The sequence below is a fragment of the Chelonia mydas genome, chromosome 3 (assembly GCF_015237465.2).
Source record: "Chelonia mydas isolate rCheMyd1 chromosome 3, rCheMyd1.pri.v2, whole genome shotgun sequence".
In the NCBI taxonomy this organism is placed as follows: Eukaryota; Metazoa; Chordata; order Testudines; family Cheloniidae; genus Chelonia; species Chelonia mydas.
The window spans coordinates 183,699,755-183,725,625 of NC_057851.1; the positions used below are offsets into that span (position 1 = coordinate 183,699,755).

The 25,871-nt window shown below is 41.3% G+C and overlaps 1 protein-coding gene across 7 annotated transcripts in view; it reads right to left on the minus strand.

The window, feature by feature from the left end:
- The window catches only part of USP34 (ubiquitin specific peptidase 34), a 270,160-nt gene that overhangs the window by 101,507 nt on the left and 142,782 nt on the right, over nt 1–25,871 (minus strand). For 6 of the 7 annotated variants that reach the window (XM_037895996.2, XM_037895995.2, XM_037895994.2 and 3 more), the window contains 12 exons: nt 19,772–19,872; nt 18,414–18,623; nt 17,635–17,760; nt 15,545–15,667; nt 15,329–15,412; nt 14,785–14,871; nt 11,334–11,534; nt 10,334–10,416; nt 9,473–9,513; nt 7,637–7,761; nt 6,563–6,715; nt 6,266–6,370 (listed from right to left, as the gene is read on the minus strand). In XM_037895996.2, coding sequence (XP_037751924.1) covers nt 6,266–6,370; nt 6,563–6,715; nt 7,637–7,761; nt 9,473–9,513; nt 10,334–10,416; nt 11,334–11,534; nt 14,785–14,871; nt 15,329–15,412; nt 15,545–15,667; nt 17,635–17,760; nt 18,414–18,623; nt 19,772–19,872 — 1,439 coding nt within the window. The remainder of the gene's footprint in view (nt 1–6,265; nt 6,371–6,562; nt 6,716–7,636; nt 7,762–9,472; nt 9,514–10,333; nt 10,417–11,333; nt 11,535–14,784; nt 14,872–15,328; nt 15,413–15,544; nt 15,668–17,634; nt 17,761–18,413; nt 18,624–19,771; nt 19,873–25,871) is intronic. The other variant, XM_043543902.1, reaches the window with a different exon arrangement.

Sequence of the window (25,871 nt, forward strand, 5' to 3'; positions counted from 1 at the left end):
CATGCTATATTCTCCATGAGGATCTTGATGACATTGTTCTTGATTAAAGGAAGAAAGCGCTTGCATACATTTCAGACTGCCCTTTGCTCCAGTAAGTCTATGTGCAGGTTGGACTCCGCTGGAGACTAGAGGCCTTGGACTGTATTGGTGTATAGATGTGCCCCCAACCTACTAGGGAAGCGTCTATTGTGATTGTCATGGTTGGAGCTTTTTGTTGGAAAGGAACTCCTGAGCAGACGTTCTGTGGTTGTGTCCACCATATTAACAAGTCTTTTACCCAGCGTGGCATTGTGAGGTGTCTGTTGAGAGAATGTCTGTGCTGTATATACATTTGTTTGAAGCCAGGCCTGAAAACATCTCATGTAGAGCCTGGCATGTTGTACAACAAAAGTTGTTACTGACATATGCCCCAGGAGTTGTAAGCATGTTTTGGCAGATGTGTGTGGGCTGTCCATCACCACTGAAACAATGTGAGACAATTGAGGTAGGCTCCTGTGAATTCCAACTTTTGGACAGGAATGAGTGTGGACTTTTGTACATTTATTTGCAATCCTAGGTCCATGAACAGGGTTGTGGTACTCTGGCATTTATTCCTTTTTGCTGTGTTGGTGCCCTTATTAGGCAGTCGTCTAAGTATGGAAATATCACTCCTTGTCTGTGGAGGTGAGTTGCAATGGCAGCGAGAAGCTTGGAAAAAACTCTTGGGGCCATGGAAAGACCAAAGGGTAGTACTCTGTATTGGAAATGCTGTTTCCCTAGGGTGAACATTGTGTTCTCATGAATTTGTTGAGTTTTCGTAAATCCAGGATGGGTCTCCACCTACCAGTCTTTTTCGGAGTTAGAAAGTAATGGGAATAAAAACTCCTCCCCCTGTGTTGTGATGGTACGGGTTCCACAGCACCCAATTGTACAAGGTGGTTTATTTCCTGTTGTAACAGGTGCTCATGAGAACGGTCCTTGAAGAGGGATGGGGAAGGGGAGCGGGTAAATGGGATAGAAATAAAGGGGATGAAGTAGCCCTTCTGGATAATCTCTAAAACCCATTTGTCTGTTGTGATGGTGTTCCAGACTGGGTAGTATGGTGACAGACAGTCTCCGAATGGGCAAGGGTTTCTGGTTCTGGAATCAGAGACTGTGGAGGTTTCATGCCCTCGACCACATCTTCAAAATTGTCTGGAGGTTGATGGTTGAGACGTCACAGGTTGAACTTGGTTCTGTCGACGTCTGTTCTGTTTTAGTTTATGCCGTTGGTCGTACTGTCTTTGTGACTGGGAGTATGGCGTGGGCCGGAATCTCTGATTGTAGAACCCATTCTGTTTCTTTTTGTTTGCAGATACGTAAATGCCAAAGGTTTTCACACTTGCCCATGAGTCCTTCAGGGTGTGTAGCAAGACATCGGTTTTGTCTGCAAATAATTTCTGTCCTTCAAAGGGTAAGTCCTCAACCATGGCCTGGACCTTCCTTGGGAATCTGGAGAGATGGAGCCAGGATGCACAGCACATGACAACTGATGTGGCGATGGATCATGCTGCCATGTCTGCAGAGTCAAGGGAAGCCTGGAGGGCTGTCCTGGCGACGAGAGACCCTTCAGAAATGTTTGCTTTGTACTGTTTCTTTTTTGTCATGTGGGACATTTTCAATAAAGGCTGACATCTTGGAGAACAGATTGTGTATATATTTTGCCAGCACGGCCGCATAGTTTCATGCAGGGTGTGTGAATAAAAATTCAGCTCCTTTTGCTGACAATACTTTTTGTTAGACCTCTTACACGAGGGTGATGAAGTAGCTGGAGTCTGTCAGATGATTTTCGCAGGCTCCATATTAGCATCATTTATCTGCAGGGCTATCTTTGCTGATGGGGATGCCTGGAGTATGTCAGTGAGCTTATGTTGGGCTTCTGGTAGTTGTGCCAATGAAATGTCTAGGGATTCAGCAACCCTTTTGAAGAGGTGCTGAAAGGATTTGAAATCATCCTCCGTAGTAGGGGGTGATGGCATTATGTTTTTGTCTGGCGACGAAGATGAGATGTGAGCAGGCGGCAAAGTGTCCTGTTTGGCTGTACGCTCAAGTTCCTCAGCATCTTCCCTCTTGTGTTTCAGAGGGTGCCAGACAGCAGGTGAAGGGGACTGGGCTGTTCTGGACATCGGTGGGCCAGCTGGACTGCGGTTCTGGGCCCTAGACATTGCCTATGGATCCCAGTATGACCAGTTAGTTGGGAACAGTATGAGGGTGGTGCCCATAGGTGACCATATCATCCTCGTATATCTGCAGGTGGTTGTTGACAAGATGGTCCTGGCTTTGGTAAGGAATGATGAGGAGTATATATTACTGCATCATCCTCTTCTTCCTTGTCACTGGAGATGGGGGAGCTGATCTGCAGGGAGTAGTCAGCTGGCTAGGTAGGGATCTGGATGGGGTACCCTCGGCGCCAATTAGAGGAGATTCAGGTGTTGAAGCCACTATCAGGTCCGCATGTCTCATGAACTCCTGTGGTATCGTGAGACTCGGTGCCAGGGATGGCATTGTGGACAGCACGGGAGCATGAGTTGAAGCAGCTCGTGCCAAGGATTTAGAGCTGTGCGGCACAGGTACCATTGTACCACTCGGTATTGAGATCTTCTTTGGCTCTGTGGGTGCCGAGCTGGAAGGTTTCTCTTTGCTATGTGAACCTCCATTACAGTGTGCCCACACAGGGTCTTTAGCTCTTTGGGAACACTGAGTGCCGGACGTTCCCAGTGCCTCGAGGTCCGATGCTCTCGGTACCGGGGCAGATTTTTCCACTGGAGATGACTTTTGTTTAGGCGATTCTCAGTGCAGAGATGTCTGTGACTGCTTTTTGGTAGCCTTTCTAGGAGTAGGCTCCTTGGCAGCTGAAGTTGAAGCAGAGACCCTGTCAGAGGCTGCCATTGGCAACTGTTGGCCAGGGGGTGACCTGGACTCAGAGGCTGATCTGAGGGATTTCTCCATCATGAGGAGCTTCTGTTGGAGATCCCTGGCTTTTCTTGCCCTAGCTGTCAATTTTCTGCAGCATGGGCGCTTTTGAGTAACGTGTGTCTTGCCATGGCAGCGGACACACTGAGCCTGGCCATCAGAAACCGGTATGGATAGTCTGCAAGTCAGGCAGCGTTTAAAACCAGGTGCGCTGGGCATGCCTGAGGGAGCGGTCTCTTAAGAGAAAAAAAACAGGGGTAAACCCTGTTGGGGTAAAGGCTGTATGCCTGCTGGAGAGGCAGGGGTAGATAGGGAAGATAAAGGAAAAACTTTTTTTTTAATTTAAGAAATTAAAGTAAGTCAATAGATATGGAAACTAACTACAACTAAGCTAACCTATCACTATAAACTAACTACTATAAATCTTATCTGAGGTAAGAGAGGGCGCTGCTGATTTCTCTGACTCAAGCCAAAGGTGGTAGAGAAGGAACTGGGGGACGGTTGGCTGCACACCGCTATGTAACCACTCAGACCGGCGCAAGACGGCTACGGCCCAACCAGGCACTGTTACCACAAATCTCCGATCATTCTTTACCCCCCCCTTTAAAAAAAAAAAAAAGACATTAAAAGTCTGAACTACTACCACCACCGAAGAGGGGAGGTCTCCCCTGAAAAGAGTGGGAAGCAGGAAATAGAGGTTCTTTTCCTTCTCTTTTTTTATTCCAATGGGATAAACGGAAACTCTAACTATTAAGGGAAATAAAAGAACTATAAGCAACTACTACTTATGGTAATGACGCAGAGAATGAAGAGACAACTGCTCACTCAGTTTGAGGCCAAAGGTTGTCGAGAAGGAACTTTGGGTGGTTCGCCTGCACAGAGCTAGATAGCCTTGACGCAACCTCTCGAGGGAGAGGACATGTGTGGGCCGAATGGACACTGCTACCCAAAATCTCTGATTAGAGGCGCAGGGGCGCAGATACACCTACAGTGGAGCACCCAGAGGGACATTACTAGAAGAACCGAAAGTTCTGAGTCAGAATGCTTCTCCACATATCGTACAGGAGGTGACAACCCCTCTTCCTGAATAGTAACAGTCATAAGCAGTCAGTGACCCAGCAGACCTAGATACCAAAGTGAGTCTGGAGGTTGCAAGGAAGGCTCATTTGGTACCCTGAGGTCTTTACAGTACTGGAACTCCTGAGATACCAGGCCACAACAGAACTTGGTACAGCAACCGAGGTTGTTCCTGATGCCGTTGTCAGAGGCGCTGGTGTCAGTACCAAGGGAACTGTGGATTCCAACGAGGCCGCTCTCTTGGTAGCAGTAGTGGTCTTTGACTCTGTGTCCTTTACCACTGAGGTATAGGACTTAGATGAAGACTTAGAGTGCTTCACAGTACCTGAGTATTCAGAGCCTCACTAATATGCCTCTTGGGGCCTGATGTCTCCGGTGACCTAAATCACTTTGAGGAGGAACTCTCTATTCTGGTCCTCTTATCCCACTCCAGTCTTTGAGTGGGAAGCTCTCTGTATTGCTGGAGCGGTTATTGGTACCTCACTTGTGCAGAGTGCCAGAGACCAGGTCTCGACGCTGCCTTCCTCTTGAAAGATCTTGGGGACCATGCTCTTGTCAGAGCACTAACAGAAACAGAAGGTCCTTGTACAGGGGGGTTCTCTGTACCAAGGTCCAAAGCCAGTCTTAAGGCTTGCTTCATCATTAAAAATCTATACTTAATTTCCCTGTTTTTACAGGATCTTCCCTTAAAAGAAGTGCAAATCTTGCACTTCCTGAGGATATGAGTCTCCCAAGCAACATATACAGTGAATGTCTGTCACTGACTAGAATAGCCTCTCAATAGGAGAAGCACTTTTTAAAACCTGGGGAGCCCAGCATCTCAGATAGAAGAAAAAAGCCTTCTGGACCCTTCACAATAGGAGAACATAGAAAAGTGTGTGTGAGAGAGAGAGAGAGGGTGTGTGTGTGTGTATATTTATTTATTTATGAAAAAGAAAAACAGGAACAACAGTTCCAACAACTATAAGGTACTAATATTCTACAACTACTAAATAACTAACAGTATCTATAATTATAAAGAGAAAACTAAATTCCACCTCTGGCTGAAAGCGTCTGAGAAGAAACCAAGGGCAGTTCACTCGCACAGTCCTATTTAGCCTCAGTACTGGGCACAAGGATGTATACAGTGCATGTGCAGCCCAAACAGGCGCTGCTACCAAAAACCTACAACCAGAGGTGCAGGGCGCACACGTACCTGAAGTAGGGCACCCACAGGGACACTACTTGAAGAATTCGCAATTTCAGTAACCTACTGTACAAAGAAAAATGTACAGCCATCTAAATGTCATTTTTCAATAAATGCACATATACCAACAATGTTATATTTTGAAAGTGATATTTATTTTTTCAGTCCCCAGAAACGACAACAATATCATCTATATTATGTAAAAATTATGAGCAAAGGATCATAGATTAGAAAAGACCAATTTTAAGGGAAGTTTTCAAATTGCTTGCTCTCACTTAGGACATGTCTACACTTATCTCCGGAGCGATCGATCCAGCGGGGGTCAATTTATCGCGTCTAGTGAAAACACAATAAATCGACCACCAAGTGCTCTCCCGTCGACTCTGGTACTCCACTGGAGCGAGAAGCGTACACGGAGTCGATGGGGGAGCGTCAACAGTCGACCTACCACAGTGAAGACACCGCAGTAAGTAGCTCTAAGTACGTCGACTTCAGCTACACTATTTTTGTAGTTGAAGTTGTGTAACTTAGACCAACTTAGCTTGCCTCCCCATCCCAAGTGTAGACCAGGCCTTAGTCAGGTGTTGAAAGGGAGTAAGGAGTTCCCTGCATGTGCGACCTACAAAAAGCCTCAGCAAAATAGCAACCCAGCTAACTAAGATGCTCTCTATGAGTATGCAAGTTCTCCAAAAAGATCTCTATGTACACAAATTAGTCTTGTTGAATAAATGTCAGTATTCATGAGGGAGTTTGGGGTTTTATCTTTTTATTTATGTAAGAAACACTAGACAAAGTTATTTGATGGAAATATATTGTAGCAGCTCTACATTACTTTTTAAATAAATATCTATTATGTTGGCTGTAATGTTATACATTTATTTAAAATAGCACAATTTTGAGTTTAATTCAGGAGCAAAAATTTCATCAAATGCAAGTTACCACACAATATTCTATTACTGGATTTGGAGTTATATTGACTTTGGCTGAACTTAAAATCTCATAATAATCAATCTCACAAAACCAAAAGAAAACAAAGACCCATTTTAATGAATGTAAATTAACTGTACCTACCTGACTGGCATCTTTTACATGTATGTTATCAATCAGTTTGCACAGCAACCAAAAATATTCCTTACAACCAGATCGTAACACTGGTTCCTCTTCATAATCCTCTATCTGTGAAAAGAAACGCCTTTTTATTCACAAATCTGCCTGACAAAAAACTTGCTTAACTTAAACGGTAATAAAACAAGATGATAAATCCATTAACTGCTATAGGACTTATTATTTTTTACTTAAATGAGAATGATGGAAAGCAGTTGCAATTCATCTTTAACATAAAGCTGGAATGAAAAGTTAAATTCTTACCCGGACAGGTTTCAATGCCTGAGCATCAGGAAGAAATTTTAATAATGTTGATGCAGCCAGTAGCAGAAAGGATCGATTAATTGAGTCTCCCCCATCCAAACCACAGAGAGATAATTTGTACAGACCATTACAGGACTCATGGCGAACTGCAGTCTTCAAGAAAAAAAATTTCATATAAAATCAAAATGTTAAAATAATACTGCATATGCTATTTCCTTTTTCACTTTTGTCTAATATATGTACATACATAACAGTTCTCCAAACACTATTAGACAACTTAGGCAGAGTATATTTCTATAGAAGTATCTTTTATAAAGTGTGGAGGTGTCCAAACTATCTAAAAACTACAAACTAATTACTAAAACTACAAGAACTATTTACACTAAAATTGTCAGAAAAAAACACTAAGAGAAGGACTGCCAAACAATGAGGGGCTCCAGCAACCATCACGGGAGGTAAGAAGGAACTGAGGGGAGCAGGGTCGGCAGGGCCCTTTATAACGACGCTATGAGCATGCAACACCAGAGGGTGCTGGAGCCAACCCTACAGATACCACAAAGGGAAAAAATTCTGGCAGCTGTGCCGGGGTGCACACACACCTACATTGGAATGGACACGTGCAAGCACTTGAAGAAGAGCAGGAGTTTATAATGGAAACTAATTAACTGTACACCTTTAACTGTATATGCTGCAACTGGCACTTGCTATATTTTGACTAAAAAAAGAAAGGTTAAACAGTCTTTTTTAAAAAAACAACAAGGAGTCCGGTGGCACCTTAAAGACTAACTGATTTATCTGACCATAAGCTTTCGTGGGTAAAAACCTCACTTCGAGTTTTTACCCACAAAAGTTTATGCTCAAATAAATCTGTTAGGCTTCAAGGTGCCACCGGACTCCTTGTTGTTTTTGTGGATACAGACTAACACAGCTACCCCATGAGTCTTTTTTAAGTAATAGCATCAGTAAGCAACACACTCCTCTGAATTCTGATGGAGTAACATCAAATGACACTAGGGCTGGATTTTGTCCATATGAATTATTAACTAATATGCAATGATCTTTCCATTATCTTACCTCTGGAATAAGAAGGGTAAGTTTCTTTAGCCAATCTTGTAAATGATCACTATCTGCCAGGCTGGATTTCACCAAAGAACAGCAGTGGGCCCAACTCACCAAGAGCCACATTGAATAATGAGTAACTAAAGGGATAAGAGGTGGAATAAAGTCACCATGTAATTTCTACATTAAAAAGCTTTTTGGGTTGAACAGTCACAAAGGACAAAAGCATATAACATCTCTCTCTCACTTGTGATAATGAGTGACAAAGGACCCTCATTTTGGCATTTCGGATGCCACCAAAGCTGAAGTAATATATCCATTTGGTTACTAAATGTTGATTCTCTCTCTTAATTACACTATACTAATGAGACACCATTCTGAGGCACAATTCCTTCCCTACTTCCTCACTGCTCAAGAGGTGGGAGGTAATTTGCTGATAGACCATATCAGCACTAAATTATGGCACTCCCTGAACCAGCTCAGCTTTCCCTACTCCTCTCTTCCCACCAGCAAAGGGCCAATTTCTGGCAGGTGATACACACAGGATGTCAGAATTCTGGCTCCAAAATCTACAGATACACCACTCTCAGGCCCTTGGTGACAGGATACAGAGGAGGAGTCCAGAACAGGGCCTATGGCTAAGGGGAGATGCCTGTGTATTTGTGAACATACAAGCTGTAACTTGACAATGGCTCCTATACGAAGAATTCTCACAGGAATAATCTTAGGGAGGTATGGGGGGATTGCTGGTGGAGTCAAAGACTGCTGCCAGTCAAAATACAGGTGAATATTCATGTCACTTTTACAGTCTTAATGTGAACCTATTTGGAAGGCAACAATTCCCCCAGGCAGCTCTCTCACGCAGGACTCTTCTGTAGACTGAGCCTCGGGTTGAAGCTTTGTACTTATCTAAAAGAAGCTCCAGGGGAGATTTGTGGTGCAAATACTATCTGCCTTGCTCTGGGGATGTGAATCCCCATCTAGGGCACAGCAGCTCCAGTGACACAAGGGAACACACAGAATCATAGAATATCAGGGTTGGAAGGGACCTCAGGAAGTCATCTAGTCCAACCCCCTGCTCAAAGCAGGACCAATCCCCAACTAAATCATCCCAGCCAGGGCTTTGTCAAGCCTGACCTTAAAAACCTCAAAGGAAGGAGATTCCAACCACCTCCCTAGGTAACCCGTTCCAGTGCTTCACCACCCTCCCTCCTAGTGAAAAAGTTTTTCCTAATATCCAACCCAAACCTCCCCCACTGCAACTTGAGACCATTACTCCTTGTTCTGTCATCTGCTACCACTGAGAACAGTCTAGAGCCATCCTCTTTGGAACCCCCTTTCAGGTAGTTGAAAGCAGCTATCAAATCCCCCCTTCATTCTTCTCTTCTGCAGACTAAACAATCCCAGTTCCCTCAGCCTCTCCTCATAAGTCATGTGTTCCAGTCCCCTAATCATTTTTGTTGCCCTCCGCTGGACTCTTTCCAATTTTTTCACATCCTTCTTGTAGTGTGGGGCCCAAAACTGGACACAGTACTCCAGACGAGGCCTCGCCAATATCCCTCTATCTGCTGGCAATGCCCCTACTTACACAGCCCAAAATGCCATTGGCCTTCTTGGCAACAAGGGCACACTGTTGACTCATATCCAGCTTCTCGTCCACTGTAAGCCCTAGGTCCTTTTCTGCAGAACTGCTGCCTAACCATTCGGTCCCTAGTCTGTAGCGGTGCATGGGATTCTTCCGTCCTTTCAACTGCATTAGCTGGGATGAATCAAACCCATGGTCCGTAATAGTTGTACGATATTTTTGCTATCATCAATTAATAAAAATTAACTATTTTCTACGGCACTAACCTTCATGTCTTGACCTGTGATCAGACTGAGCTTTCAACACCCTGTGCAGGAAGAAAATCAAACCAATTAAATGTTACTACAGAACAAAATAAATATATTATACCTGAAAATGTAAGAACTGAAAATGTACTTTTCTCATATTCACTTAAAATATATTCTTCCTCTCATAAAGTATAATTTTAAAAGTAATTTTACTCTCAGATGTGACTATAATGGCATTATAGGATTCCATGTTTATTGTCACTCAATAGCTTCCACATAAATTCATTTCAGTTTATAAATAAGACAGTTTTTCTAACTATTGGGCCTGAAAACTCAAGCTGGAATCAAAAGTAAAGGTGCTTTTCTTTCTGATGCTACCACATATCACCAACAATTGTAAGTTTGTTGATACAACCTTATACAACAAATACAGAAGGTACATCTAAATAAGCCAAAACAATAATTGTCAAAATGTAGTCCTCAGGTGGCATCGTACATAAGTGTACACACACATTATCAACACCAAATAACGAATGGGCACAGGAAAAGGACACATAGCGTTCAAGCAAATTTAGTTTAATCTTTTCTCCTTCATACAGTCCTGTAATCAAGACCTGTAACAGCTGCAGAGAGGGCACAGAAGTGGCTCTGGGAGGCGAGATGGTTCATGAAAGGATCATACTGTGGTCCATCATGTGAAATAAGTTTGAGAACCACTTGCCTAAATTAATGAGAGGAACTATACAACCATAGTTTAGTTTATGTTTCATAACCTTTATTCATTTCTGAACTTTGAAAAACCATAGATTTAAGTTTAAAGCTATCATGAAAATGCATAAATTTTTTAAACCTTACTACATAAATAAAAAGTTATTGTACCTAGGCGCCAAGTTGTCATACGTATAAGCAACTGACATAAGTCGCTGAATCAAACTTGTTCCCTGGACAAGTACAAGGAATACCTTTAAAAATTGAAGTTAAAAGAAAAAAGTTAATATAACAATGGGGTTAGATTATACACATTATGTCAATTTTAAAACAAACCAAAAACTGCATGGGTGAGTGACTATACAAGACACACTGGCAGTAAACACACAGTTTTGCATTGTAATTCTCACTTATAGCAGGACCAAAATCCCTATCTTCCAACAGTTCACTGTTTTTAACATTATTAATATTAATATGTTGTCCCCTTTAGCATGTAAAATATAATATGAAAACCAAGCTTAAAAAAATGTTACTGTTGGGGGTGGAAGAATAATAGGGACTTAACAGGTAGGTTCTAGCACTGTTCAACACTAGGTGTGATGGGCCATCTTCCAAAGCAGGAATTGATGGAGGAAACAAAACATAAAAACAATGAGGAGTACGGTGGCGCCTTAACAACTAACAGATTTATTTGGGCATAAGCTTTCGTGGGTAAAGAACCCTCTTCTTCAGATGCATGATCACGAAAGCTTATGCCCAAATAAATCTGTTAATCTTTAAGGTGCCAGCGGAATCCTTATAGTTTTTGTGGATACAGACTAACTCAGCTACCCCTCTGATACTTGAAACAAAACATAAAAAGTAATCATCAGAAACATTCAGAAATACCCATTTACTCTGTGTCTTCGGGACATTCTACACATAAACTTGAAAGTCTAGCTTTTTTAAAACTGCACATCTTTAATCTAATTTTAGTTAATTATTTTATTTCCTGATATGTCACCTCTAGCGTTTAGATTCATTTTTTAATAATTGTTTTTCAATACGCTATTTCCTCATTTGATTAAAAAGTAATAATATTTTTCACTTCACATCTCCCTTTGATTGATAAAAGAAAACATCTCCCCTACAGCGTATGGGAATTTGTATGTATATATAGTTTGTTTCTTACCTCTGTGAGACGAGGTATATGAAGGCCCTTTACATGATCTCCTGCCGTCTTCCTTGATTTCCCTGGCCAAGTTCTTTTCCTGTGACTCTCTGCTACACCAGACCAGGCAAAGACATCATGATAAGCTAAATCCAAATCTGAGGGATCTACTGCAAACTGGCATATCAACTTCAGCAAGCAAGCAAGACAGTCTAGCTGCCACTGTGGATAAGAAGAAAATGCAATTTTCCTTTTTCACAAATTCTAGTAATTCTTTGTCTATTTTGGAACTTGAAACACAAAACGTAAATGTCCTACAAAGCTAACAACTAAAGCACTAATTGGCAAGAGCTAACAAGACTTGTACTAGACATTACAGAAACTGGGGCTGGTATTAAAATCTTTTATTTCTTACAAAGAGAGTATTTTCAAGAACTAGTCCAAATTACAGGTACAGTTACGAGATGATATGATATTCTGTGCAGAAGATTCAGTTTTACAGCCTACAGCATTTTAGGCACTTACATTTAACTCAGAAAGCAATATTTAACATGGTTTGTTACTCTTTTAAATTAAACAATTACTTATGTAGAGACAAACTACATTAAAAATACCATTTTGTATTGTAATGTCACAAAGAGATGAAAACTTCTGATTCACTCAGTAATTTCTGATTTTTTGGTCCTCCTATTTCCTTCTGGGACTCTGATCTCCAAGGATCTCACATGTACTATTACTCCTGCATGTACATTTGCCCAGCACAACCAGCAGGAGTTGTACCATACAAGCGAAACTAACACAATCATAGGCCCAGATCGTACAAACAGATACACTAGCATAGCTCTCTATACCCATTCAGAATCCCACTGAATCTATAAGACTTTGCACACATGCAGGAGTCTACACTAGAATATTTATTTGCAGGATCAGTGCCTTAGTTGCAATTTGCCACTCCTCCCCTTGCAAACCTAAATGCAGGATCAACTAAGGCACTAATAGACTCTTCGGCTTATGCTGGGAATGGAGAGAAATACACAGCATCTCCCTTCTTCTGACACTGCTCCAGAGAGAGCACCAACAAGATGCGAAGCATCATGAGAGAGTTAGAGAAGTGTATACCACAAGTATTTATACAGATTCAAAAGAGAAAAAACTGAAAAAACAAAGCTCAAAAATATTCTCCTTCATAAAAAATAAAGCTAATTTTTTTCAGTGTGAGATACTTTAAATATCCTAGACACTGAAACATACACAAGCCATGACACTTTATATTTACAACATGACAAAATGCTCACACTGAAAACAAACAGATAAAACAAACTCAGTCTAACAAACACAAACTGAAAAGAAATCCAAACTGCAAAGTAATATCCAACATAAGGAGAGTTTATCTCACATTAATGGATAGATGAATAGTGATAAGATACAGAATTTCATAGAATCATACAACTAGAAGGGAATTCAAGAGGTAACTCTAGCCCAGTCCCCTGCAGTCAAGGCAGGACTAAGCATTATCTTATCTCTAAAGGCGTTTAACCTATTCTTAAAAACCTCCTGTGACAGAGATTCCACAACCTCCCAAGACAATTTATCCCAACGCTTAACTACCCTGAAACTTCGGAAGTTTTTCCTAATGTCCAACCTAAACCTCCCTTGCTGCAATTTAAGCCCATTGCTTCCTGCCCTATCCTCAGAGGTTAAAAAGAACAATTTTTCTCCCTCCTCCTTGTAACAATCTTTTATGTACTTGAAAACTTATCATGTCCCCCCTTCAGTCTTCTCTTCTCCAGACTAAAGAAACTCAATTTTTTTCAGACTTCCCTCATGGGGCAGCTTGGTATCATCCGCAAACTTTGTAAGTGTACTCTCTATCCATTATCTAAATCACTAGTGAAGATATTGAACAGAACTGGAAGCAGGAGTGATCCCTGCAGTACCCCATGCAAAATGTCCTTCCAGCTTGACTGTGAATCACTGATAACTGTGCTCTGGGAACGGTTTTCCAACCAGTTATGCGCCCACCTTATAGTGGATAGATGAACAGGGAATTGTATTTCCCTAATTTGTTTATGAGAAGATCATGCAAGACAGTATCAAAAGCCCTAAAGTCAAAATAGACAGCATCTACTGCTTCCTCTCTATCCACAAGGCTCGTTACTCTGTCAAAGAAAGCTATTAGGTTGGTTTGACATGATTTGTTCTTGACAAATCCATGCTGATTGTTACTTATCACCTTATTAACTTCTAGGTGTTTGCAAATTGACTGCTTAATTATTTGCTTCATTATCTTTCCAGGTACTGAAGTTAAACTGACTGGCCTATTATTCCCCAAGGTTGTACTTATTCCCCTTTTTATAGATTGACTCTATATTTGCCCTTTTACAGCCGTCTGGAATCTCTACCATCTTCCATGAGTTTTCAAAGATAATCACTAATGGCTCAGACATCTCCTCAGTCTGCACCTTGAGTATTCTTGGATGTATTTCATCAGGCCCTGGTGATTTGAAGACATCTAATTTGTCTAAGTAATTTTTAACTTGTTCTTTCCCTATTTTAGTCTCAGATCCTACCTCATTTTCTCTGGCATTCACTATGTTAGACATCCAATCACTACTAAACTTTCTAGTGAAAATGGAAACAAAATGAAATGAATGAACAAAATACATGAAATGGACTAACAACAGTGTGCACTGTTAGGGAATTTCCTTATTAACCCCTTGACTGTAGTGGTAGTGATTTCTCTCAGTACCAAAAATGGGTTATGTACCAAGAAATAAACACAATACTGCTTTAAAGTAAGATCGAGAAGTACAGGTTTCCCCTTGAAACCACTGATCAACCCCCCTTTTAAATATATTTTTTTTTCCAATATTCTGACCATGTTATTGCAAACTTAAGCTCTGATCCCATAATCAGGTCTGTGCAGATGCAAAGCTCCGCATGTATGAATCCAGAAACTAGTTTTCAATCTGGGCGTTGGGGGGGGGGGGGGGGGGGGGGGGGGCGGGGTGTATTATTTTTTAGTTCTACAAACCAGCACATTTTTTCTTAGGACTACAGAAAAAATAATAAATAAAATAACATACAGAAAAGATATAAAAGTGTGGTCACAAAATAGCAAAAAGTCAGAATGATAAAAACAGTAATGTTTTTAAAAGGGAGATTAAAACTGCAACTATTCCAACAATTTACATTTCCCAAGAAAAGAATACCATATTGTACAATTAGTGTTTATTGGCATCAATTTAGCAGCTGGTTTGTATCCATTACAGATGGAAGCACTCAATAAACAACTTTCAATGCACAATAATTGGCTTATCAGCAATACTTTTCATTGTTCATTTTATATTGTTCATTTCTTCTCTTTTTTCTACAGAAAAGGTGCAAGTAAATATAAAAAAGGCTGCTAGCAATGGAAGCACTCAAATGGGATAACTATCTTATAGCTGGTAAACACCGACTTGTCACCTACCACAGTCCATGGTTCCTGCTCTTTAGGCTCTAGAATTCCCGAATTAAAAATTTCTAACAATTGTTGAAGCCCTCCAGCAGCAACAAACTGTAAGTAAATTATGATAACGTAAGAAAAATCAGGTACATAAGGTATTTAAAACTCCTTGTCTCAGTTACAAGATACACAATTAAAATCAGAAATAAAACATTGATAAATTATGCTGTTACTTATTTTTTTAAGGACATGAGAAAAATTTGCATAAAAATATAATAAACTGAGAGGCGTGACTTTTGGCAAAAAACACTGAAAATAGATAAGAATTTTATTTTTCATTAATCATTTAGGCCCAGGAACTGGGATTTCCTGACAGTGTCCTAATGCAAAAAGTATTCAGTGTCCTAATGCAAAAAGTATTATGTGCTAATGATCTGAGCTTGAAATCGAGAGACTCCAAGGAGTGAAACAAAATATTAAAATCTTATACTAACTTAAAAGAACTTTTATTTTATGTCATTTTGAAAAATCTACACTACATATTACAAAATACTTAAGTAAATCAAACCTTGCAGCTCCAGGTGTTTTTACTATTTTCTATTTGATCTTCACTCGAATCATCTGAGTCTGGATAAAGGTCACTATAACTTCCCTGAGGATAAACAGAAAAATAAATTACTGTATCAATACTAGAATTTAAAGTAATAAATATTTCACCCATAAGAATTTGGATTTAGAAACAAAAACATTTATTTTTCTACTACATAAGAAGAAGTTATATTACCGTAGACTCTCTCCTTATTCTTCTGTTAGGCTTGCCCAAAGCTTCAATGATTTCAAGTGCATACAAAAGTTTATGGGCACTTTTTATTCGCAGGAGATCCTTCCAACTAAATCCATCATTACCCTTACAAAAAAGTTAAGAAAATTAAATCCAATGTTGGCCTGACCAGAGAGGCAAAAGTAATTGCATTTTTGAAGAGACAATGGCAAGTAATTTGAAGAGACAATGGCAAAACAGATCCTAGTTCGAGCTTGCACAGTTACAAAATCTATCATATCTAAACAACAATTTAAGTTATATTTTTAAAGTATTTTAAACATGTGTACATTGGGATTATATGACAGCTTTCCCTCTCCCTGCCTTCACTAAATCTTGGGAGAACCTCTGCAGGCCCATTTATAAATTTGTGAAGGGTGTGATGACTGCTGGTTAGCACAGCAGAGAATGGATAACCTATTCTTTCCTGCCCACCCTTCCTCCCGGTCTCTTCAACACGTATTCAATATGCTAGATTCCTGAGTTTCAAAACATGATTGTTACATTAAAAGACCATCAAAAAGGCAAACAGGAAAGCAGAATCAGACCCCACTACTTAATCCAACCTAATCAAAGAGTAAAATAATCTGTCCAATTAATTTTATCCAGGGAAAATAAAACATTTTGACCCCTACAGCCAGCTTCTCTCTTTGCCCTTAACATCTACTTACTTGCTGACACGAAGAGTTACAAGAGGATTGCTGGCAAAGTAAGGAAATTCTTACTTTGGATGCCAAGTAAGGAAATTCTTCCATTTAGCCAAATACATTTTTGCTGGCAAAAATCCCAGTAGTTTTGCCTCTTACAATTCTTTCATTTAAATTTGTTTTGTTCTTAGTGTTTTATTTTCCTCAGGTACATTCAATCACAATTAAAGAGCGATCTTCCACTACTCTTATTCGCAACTTCCTCAGTCAGCTACAATTAGGGGGGACCCTCACATACCTGAACTTTTTACTGCCCATTAATGGGTACTGAAATGATAACCCAACATTTTATTTTCATTAGCAATCATCTCTGAAACATCAGAAAACATGTTACTATACACACTCAGCTGTGTACGTACACGTGGTTGGTTCATACTGGAAAGTTGCTTAAAATTCACACATTTGCTCTTTTTACATTAAAAATGCTCAGAAGTACTTCAGAATTCAAGATACTTATTCAAGATAATTATCCCAACAACATTTACGCCCAAAAAAGTATAACTGAAATTGAATCATATGTTACCCAACATCCTCCATATTGTTTTAACAATATATAAAATTCTAAATTCTCTCCCATTCAAAATTATTACAAAAAAATTCACACCTCATTTAATTCCAGTTTTAAATTCAACCTACTCTAAGCACACCCAGAACAGTGGGTGGTTGCTTGCTATTGTATTTTATAATTATGCAAAGCTGGAGTTGGGGATTTAAAACAAGGCACCTGGAAGGCAAATAATACTGTAAGATTCAGTTTTAAAGCCACATAAAATTTGGAGGCTAGAGTTCAAGAATATTGCTTTAGGATCAAGTATATCTGAGGTTATTTACTTCTAAAATGAAACCCACAGAATTCTTGAAAAAAAAGTAATAAATTGCTTCAACCTGCTTTGTACAACTCAAGATGTATGAGATTTAATTTCAAAATGAACCAGTAAAGTCACCAGAGATAACATTCACTAATCATTTTACTTATTTAATTTTTGTTAAATAAAACCCATTACCTTTAAAGACACAAATCAGGAAACTAAATTAGAAAAGCTACAGGCTTCTTTTGATTTTTATTTCAACAAAGTAAGAGAAGAATAAGTGCAAATGTCCCCCCTTTTTTTATTTTCTCACTGTACCCAAGACAAAGCCAGAGAATATATATGTCTCTATGACCTGTCCTGATGTATTATTATTGAAACTGTTCTGCCTTTCATTCAAGACAATGTCCCCCTTGCAGAAATTGGTTATTTTTTACTTAACTCTGTTGGATCAATCATCATTCAATTTGGGGTAAATTGTAAAAAGTCTAACTGAATTGCAGATTATATACATTTAAAACAAACACTGTTGGCTGACCTGTTCATCTGAAATATTTTGGAATGCCTGTAACATGTTAGGACACGTAGGTAGAAGCATTAACAGCTCCCAGACACGTCTGGACAGGTTTTCTGCATGAAGGTGGAGTTCTTCACATCTTGCGCTCTAACATACACAAAAAAATCTATTACTATTCATAGTTTCTTAAGAAAAGCAACCTCACTGACATTTTAGGGTTTGAAGTTTATTTATTATTTTAAACAAAAGCATTTCATTCTCAAATTAAAGTTTATTAAATAAATCTATAAATACAGCATGATAGTTTAGGTCTCACTGAAACAGAAGAAAATTAAGTTATTTTATGCACTACAGTATAAAGACATGCACAAAGATTCAGTGTAAATAAATCCCGGATTTAAATACACAACTATTGATTCCAAAAAATTCCCAATGTAAATCCCATTGGTTTATATGGACTTATACGAGAGATGAATATGAGTCACTGAGTTGTACAATATATCTTTAAAAATATGTTTTCAAGCCAAATCCCCTTACTAACCACCATACATGTTTTCAATAGTACATATCCTTTCCAGAGCAATACATTTTTTAGAGTAACTAGTAAATAATATCATACCATTTTGATTATAAAAAGCTTATATATTTATATCTATAGATACAACATTAAATATACAGATAGAAATATTAGATGTATATGATGTTTGGATACCATGGTGAGGGGCCATCAGAAGTAGACAGATCAGACAGAAATTAAACTAGACATATTCAGTCATCCTAATCAAAGATCACTAAATTACCTCACTATCTTCCATAGCCATTTCACCAGAAGGAGGTTTAAAAGATGCAAGCATCTCTAACAAATCAAAAAGGGTGGTAAGATGAGGTTCTTGCAAAAGTAGAAGCATTGGAATGTTGTCCTTCTGAGGAGGAGGTAGGCAAGATGCTGGAAGCTGAACACCTTCACCTTTACGCTCCCTCCGTGGTGCACCCAATGATACAAACACCATCTAGAAACAAGAGGGGAAGGAGGAGATAGAAAGAGACTATTTTAACAACACAACTACAATGGCCATTTTTTAAACCACAGACATCTTATAAATAAGAATAGAATTAAGAACCTGGTTTTGGAAGATACATTAATATCTTCACTGTTGATCCTTTATCTAACTATGTTTCAATAGAATGTCACAATTCAAAAATGACATACATTGGGCAGCACTGGAGATTTACTTTGATTTCGCCTGACATGGTAAGTACGAAAGGTGGAAGCAGCAGAGTGATTAATTAAAAAGTAATTAATTCAAATGTGTGCTAAACTTAGGAGTCAGATCCTCTAAAGTTGCCTTTTTCTTTGACAGGGAGGAGTGACAAAGGGAAGGGTTGTGCAAGGTCGAGTCCTCCAATCTGCAGTGTTTGTAAGGTTAATCCTCCTTCCTGCAAAGTAGACATGTCCTATCTTTCTTAGGCACTGGGGCTGGATTCATACTCTAAGGAAGCTTGCTCATGTCCTGGGCAGTAGGTTGATCTGGGCTGCAAGCCTTGATAGGCCTTATAATAAATCAAGATGTGACAGGGATTCTAGACTTTTGAGAGTTGGTTTACAGGATGCTTTGGATTTGAGCATCAAAAGGGAGAAAGGAGACTCCTGACAGCTTCAATGGCTGTTGCCCTCCCTCTTTTCCCTGCTCTCATGTCAAAATGCTTTGAGGCACTATCCTGTTCATAAAATCAAACAGTTGTGACCATTTGGCCAAAATCTTAGTGTTTGATGTTATTTTCACCAGCCCCTGCTTTTCTCTACAAAAGATAAATGGTTCCAAATTTTACTTTGATCCTTCAGCACGTACTACTTCACATCTACTAATACACCCAGAATGTGCCTTTTTAAACCACGACTACTTTTTACAACAGTAAGGAAATAGAGCAGCAGAATGTAAATGTATGTTAATAGGAACTAACTGTAATTTTATTTTGGGTGTAAAGGGGATGTATGCTATACAGCAGAAAACAATATAATGGTTTTAGAAAACAGTCAGATGTTGCCAAAGTGAATTTTACAATTTACCCCCTAATATACTTACTGGTCATCATATGACAAAAGCAGAATGCCAAATGATCTTTTTATCTTTAAGTCTTATCTTTACACTGATAATACCTGCATATCCTTAAAGCCCAATTCATGAAGTGTTTTTTCATCATAATCAGTTGTTAGTTCGTGCCCAGATGAAATCATTCTCACAGGTCCCATGAGACCACCTACAATAAAGCACAACATAATGAATTTCTGGAATTTCATTGGCTACTTAAAAAGCATAACTTTTAAAAGTAAAATGAATATTAACACTGATACTGCATCTGCTGAAAATTTTTAGAAAAACAGCTCCCTGGTAACTCTCAGGGCCTGACCCAAAGGCACCTGAAGTCAATGGGAATCTTTCCACTGACTTCATTGACCTCTGAATCAGGTCCTTAAATATTTCCTTAGCAGTATGATTCAGTTATATCTTGTAATAAAAAAGGCACAGGGAAAAAAATCTGTCTTATAGGGAGGAAAGAGAGATAATGGATAAATTCCACATTGAAAGAACTATCATTAAATTCTTCCAGAGCTGGAAAATTATTCTATAAGCATTTATTTTAAATACTGATAGTTTTACTAAGTTTGAATGCCACAGGAATTATCTTCTAATTGCCCCTAAAGTGTGTACCGTTAAATCACTATAAAGCACTATAATCATCTAAATGAAGGCTCTAGGTCTGAAGAATCCAAAAAGGTTCACATCTATCTGCTGTTAAGACTGGAAGGAAAGCAGGTGGCAGAGGGAACCATTCCTTCCCTTTTGTAGCCTTGCTTTGTTACACATGGGAACACAGAATGGAAGAACCGGAGGGGCAAGTGAGAGCTTTAACACATGCTGCTATAAGGAGAAGGTTTCACTTTCCAAGCTGCATTGGTCAGTGCAGCCCCTGACTGGGAACATAATGAGGCCACCTGAAGGAAAACCAGCAAACAGTGTAACCAAGCTTAGAGCCTATCTACCTCCAACTTTCCACAATGAATAGTTTGTCTCACTCTGTTATATGCTGCTTAACATATATTTTGGTCATAATTTCCTCTTCACTCTCTCTAGTAAAATTTACTTATAATTAAGTCAATGTGAACTGGAGGTGACATCTGTTTGTGAACACCAGAAAAAATCTGACTTCTGACCTTACAGCAGGCAGAAGCTGGAGTGAAATAATGGCTTAGGCTCTGTCAAAAGCAAAGACCCTGCCAGTGGAATAGCTATCTAAACAGTGATGAAACGGGGCTGGCAAAGGTCACAGAGTACTGAAAGTGCCAAATGGTGTGGCAAGACACCAGTCACAGTCATAAACAGAGCAAATGAAAAAGAAAGCAAAAGTGAAGAGGCGGTTACTCACCTGTAACAGGAGGTTCTTTGAGATGCGTGGTACCTATCTATATTCTACTGAGGGTTATTTGCATATGCCATGTGCCTAGAGCGGGAACTTCTCAAAGTAATAGTGTCCATCAGTCCACTCATGCACCCTGGTACCACTTCATGGTTTCACCAGAGGCAATAAAAGGCATGGCGGACCGACCACACCTTCAGTTCCTTCTCCACAACTAATCTACCAAATCCAGAGCAAAGGTGAAGGAAGGAGGGATTGGAATACAGGTAAGTAAATACCTCCTCTTTGAGTGATGGTCCCAATTGTATTCCACTAAGGATGATTAACAAGCAGTACCTTGATAGGAGGAGGGTGCGAGGACGATGATGGAACAGCAGAATGGAGGACCGATGGACCAAACAAGGCAACCATCACAGAGTCTTACACCAGGGCATAGTGAGAAAAAAAGGCATGCACTGAACTCCATGTGGCTGGCTTATATATGTTCATAAGGGGCACATCATGGACCAGGGCCATAGTTGATGCTTGTGCTCTCATGGAATGGGCCCATATCCCACCTGGTAGGGACTGCCATGACAAGTGATTGCACTGTGGAACCCGCTCCAAGATTCTCTGGGTGAAGAAGGCCTGCCCCTGATTTCTCTCTGCTATGGCAATAAATAGTTTAGGACACTTCCAGAATGGTCTCGTCCTCTGTAGGTAAAGGGCCAGGGCCCTATGTATATTAAGGGAGTGAAGCTGTTGTTCCTCCTTTGAGGTGTGCAGTTTGGGAAGGAAGGTGGGCAAATGTATGGGTTTGTCAAGGTAGAAGCAGGAAACCACTCTCAGTAGAGATATGGGATGTAAGTGCAATGAGACTTTGTCCTTATGGAAGGTAGTGAAAGGAGGATTGGCTATCATGGCCCCAGTTCACCAATCCTTCCTGCAGAGGTAATAGTGACCAAGAAAATGACCTTCATGGAAAGAAAAGAAAGGGAGCAAAAGGCCAGAGTTTCAAAGGGCAAGCTCATCAATGCCATAAGGACTAGGCGGAGGTCCCACTGAAGAACAATAGGCTGAACAGCAGGGTATTTGCATACAAGGCCCTTCCAGAATCAGGCAGTCAAAGGGTGAGTGAAAACCAAATGCCCCTCCACAGGAGGATGGAGAGCACTGATAGCTGCTTCATGCACTTTAATGGAGCTGAGAGCGAGCCCTGAGGCCATCAGACACAGTAAGTAGTCTAAGACCATCAGGATGCCCACAGCCTCAGGAGCAAGATCTTTCTGCTGGGCCCAGGAAGTGAAACATATCCATTTGGATTGGTAGGATCATCTCATGGAATCCTTCCTGCTACTCGAGAGGACATTTCCCACTGCCAATGAACATTACTGTGCCACTGGAGGTGTCTATCCAAAAACCAAGCTCCCAAATGAAGTGTCCGTGGATCAGGATGCCTGAACCTGACATTGTGTTGTGTGAGCAGTTCTGGGAACATCGGAAGAGGGAGCGGAGGATGGTTTGACATGCGGAGAAGAGTTGGAAACCAGAATTGGCGAGGCCAGAATGAGGCAATCGGGATGGCCGTCACTCTCTCTCGTCACAGTTTGTGAAGGACATAGGGCAGGAGTGGTAGGGGAGAGAAGGTGTAAATTATTCGATCAGACCAGTTGACGACCAAGGCGTGGCCCTGTGAATTGTCACTAAGCCCTCCCCTGGAACAGTACTGGATTATTCCTGGGGGAATTCTGCATCACTGTGCATGCGCAGAATTCATGTTCCCCACTGATTTCTTTGCTTCCCCACAGAAAAATGGCTTCAGATGGGAAAGCAAAGAGAAGCCACAAGAGTGGCAGCACCCTGGCAGCACAGGCGAGTCCATTTGGGCGTCCAGAGCAGCTGGCAGGAGGGTGGAGAGGGGAGGGGTAGTCGTGCGTGTGAGTGTGACACTCGGTCCCTCTTGCTCGCTATTGTGATATGCACGGTGTGGAGGGGCAGGGCTTTGGGGTGTTTCTGAGGAGGTAGGTAGGAGGTAGGGGGCAGGCTCTGTCCCCTCTGGCAAAACAGAATGTATACACCTGGGAGAATTCTGCACCACTGCGCAAAGCAGAATTTTACAGAAATTATTAAGCGTGCAGAATTTCTTTTCCCCCAACAGAAATGGGCTGCAGTGCTGCTAGCTGCCACTAGGGGCCACTGGACCCAGCAGAGCCCAGCTCGCACAAGGAAGACACTGCTGCGGGGAGGAGAGGGAGCTAGAAGGTTCCTGGCAGCTGTAGTTCCCAGCATGCCTTAAGGGAAGGAGAGGGTGGCGCGCAGGAAACTCCATGCAAGCCTGTTACCAAGCATCAAGCTGTTTCTTCCTGCGGATCCCTAGCCTCGGGGTAGGGGGAGAGAAACAGTAACTGGGTTGTCATAGGGATTTCTTTATCTCTACTCCTGGGGGAATTTTCGTGTGTGTCTGTATTGTTACAGACATACTTGCTGACAGGTATTTTGAACTAAATTACCAAAATAATTGAAACCGGCATGATTATGTAGTGTTATTTTGACAAATAAAATTTGCAGAATTTTAAAATATTGTGTGCAGAATTTTAAATTTTTTGGCACAGAATGCCCCCAGGAGTAACTGGATGCACTTGCTGTTGGCATGAGAGGAAAAGAGATCCCTTACCAGGGTCCCCAACACCCAAAAACATCCGTGATTACCACATCACCCAACTCCCATTCATAGTCGGTCATGAAATTCCTGCTGAGCGCATCGGCAATCATATTCTAAGTCCCCAGGAGATAGGTCACCGACAATAGGATATGGTGTGCATCGCACCACTTCCACAAGCATACCACTTCCACACACCGTGCTGGGGACCTTGTCCCTCCTTGCTTGTTTATGTAGTAAACCGCAGTGGTGATGTCTGACATGAGAACATGACAAGAGTGGATGGACGGTAAAAATGCATGGCATGCCCTGCGTACCACCCTAAGTTCCAGAGTGTTGATGTGCATCCTGGGTTCCCAAGTGTTCCAAGTTCCCTGTGTCATGTGATCTACCACGTGAGCATCTCAGCCGTCAAGTGACACATATCCTTTATAATCGTCACGCTTGGCAAGGATGGAAGGGAGGGCATTCTGGAGGAAACCTGGAGTGGATCTGTCCACCATTGAAATGAAAAGATGACTTCTTGTGGAATGGTAAGAATGGAGTCCATGGACTGGTGCATAGGGGAGCAGCCATAGTTGTAGACAGCAGAAGCCATGAACCGAGTGAAGGCCTTGACATCTGTGCTCACTGCCATATGACCTAGGAGGGGGACAGAAGTTCTGGCTGAGACCGAGGGGTTGGATGTCACTGAAGTGATCAGGTCCAGCAGTGTCTGGAACCTGTCCTTCAAGAGATTAGATTACATGTGCATGTCGATGGGTATGCCAATGAACTCCAGGAAATGCATAGGATGCAAAGACAATTTTTTGACTTTCACACTCCTCCCTAGAGAGTAGAGGAGTAGAAGGAGCTGGGAAATCAATTCTTGAGCTACCATTCTGGACCATGCTGCCAGCAGCTAGGCATCCAAGTAGGGGATGACTCCCTGCTGTCAGAGGTGAACTGTTATCATGGAAACCTACGTAAAGACTGCTGGAGCAGTGGTAAGTCTGAATGGGAGAACCCTGTATGAGAAGTGCCAAGGACCCACCACGAACCTCAGGAACTATCTGTGGGTCATGTGGATGTTGACGTGGAAGCAGGTGTCTTGCATATCAAGAGCCATAAGCCACGTGGCCTTTTTCTAGTAAGGGAATGATGGCCGCAAGTGTGACCATGCAGAACTTTGGCTTGCAAATGGAACAGTTGAGGCATCGGAGATCCAGGATTGGTCTCCATCCTCCCTTCTTCTTGTGTACCAGGAAATAATTGGAATAGAACCTTGTGTCCTGAAACTTTGCAGAGACTGGCTCTACTGCTCCTCTCCGCGGTAGGGAATCCACCTCCATGGCAAGGAGGGAATCCACTTCCACTGTCGTGAGAGCGGTACCTGAGATGAAACCGTTGCGGGGGATGTGGAGGAGGTAGCATCATAAACTCAATCGTTATAGCCAAGTCGAATTACATCCAGGACCCACTTGTCCATTGTTATCATGCTCCATTCTGGCAGAAAGTTTGAGATTGCCTCTGAAAAGGGTGGCCGGCAAGAGCGTTGAAGTGCAAAGTGACTGACAGCGCCCTAAATGCACTCAGAAATATTGCTTATGAGAAGATAGTGTGTGCTGTGTGGAGGATGGCCCTGGTGGACCAGGAAGATGGGATCTTTGTACCTTTGGGCGCTTCTGTGGAGGCTCAAAGACTTGCTGGTGGTAGAAATGGGAAGCTCTGTAGAGTTGTGTAGTTAGCGGGCGATAACATTTTCTTTTGGACGCTGATTTATAAATGCTTAGCAATCGCAGGGTGGCCAGTAGGCAGCAGAGGGGGCTATCTAAGCAGGTGAGTGGACCAGAGCACATGGAGACCTCATCCCTTCCAGGGCAAATAGTTCATGAGGTCCAGGGACACATTGGAGTCTCTCCAGCGTCAATGGTACTCGGTCCACGGATGGAACCGGAGCTGGTTAGGGAACCTCTCTCAGGACCGACGATTCACGAGACATTGGTGAAACCGATGCAGGAGGGGTATGGTGCCCAGGAACCAGGACCGGCACATCCGTCAAGCAGTGCAAATTTTTGTCACCCTTGTGGGCCCTGGAACACACCGCTCCTCCATGGCTGGAACTCATGGACAATGCAGCATCTTTACTGGATCTGGAGGAAGACTTACTGCCATGCTTCTGTGACTCATGGCTCAGCCTCAGTGCAGGATCCATAGCACTGGT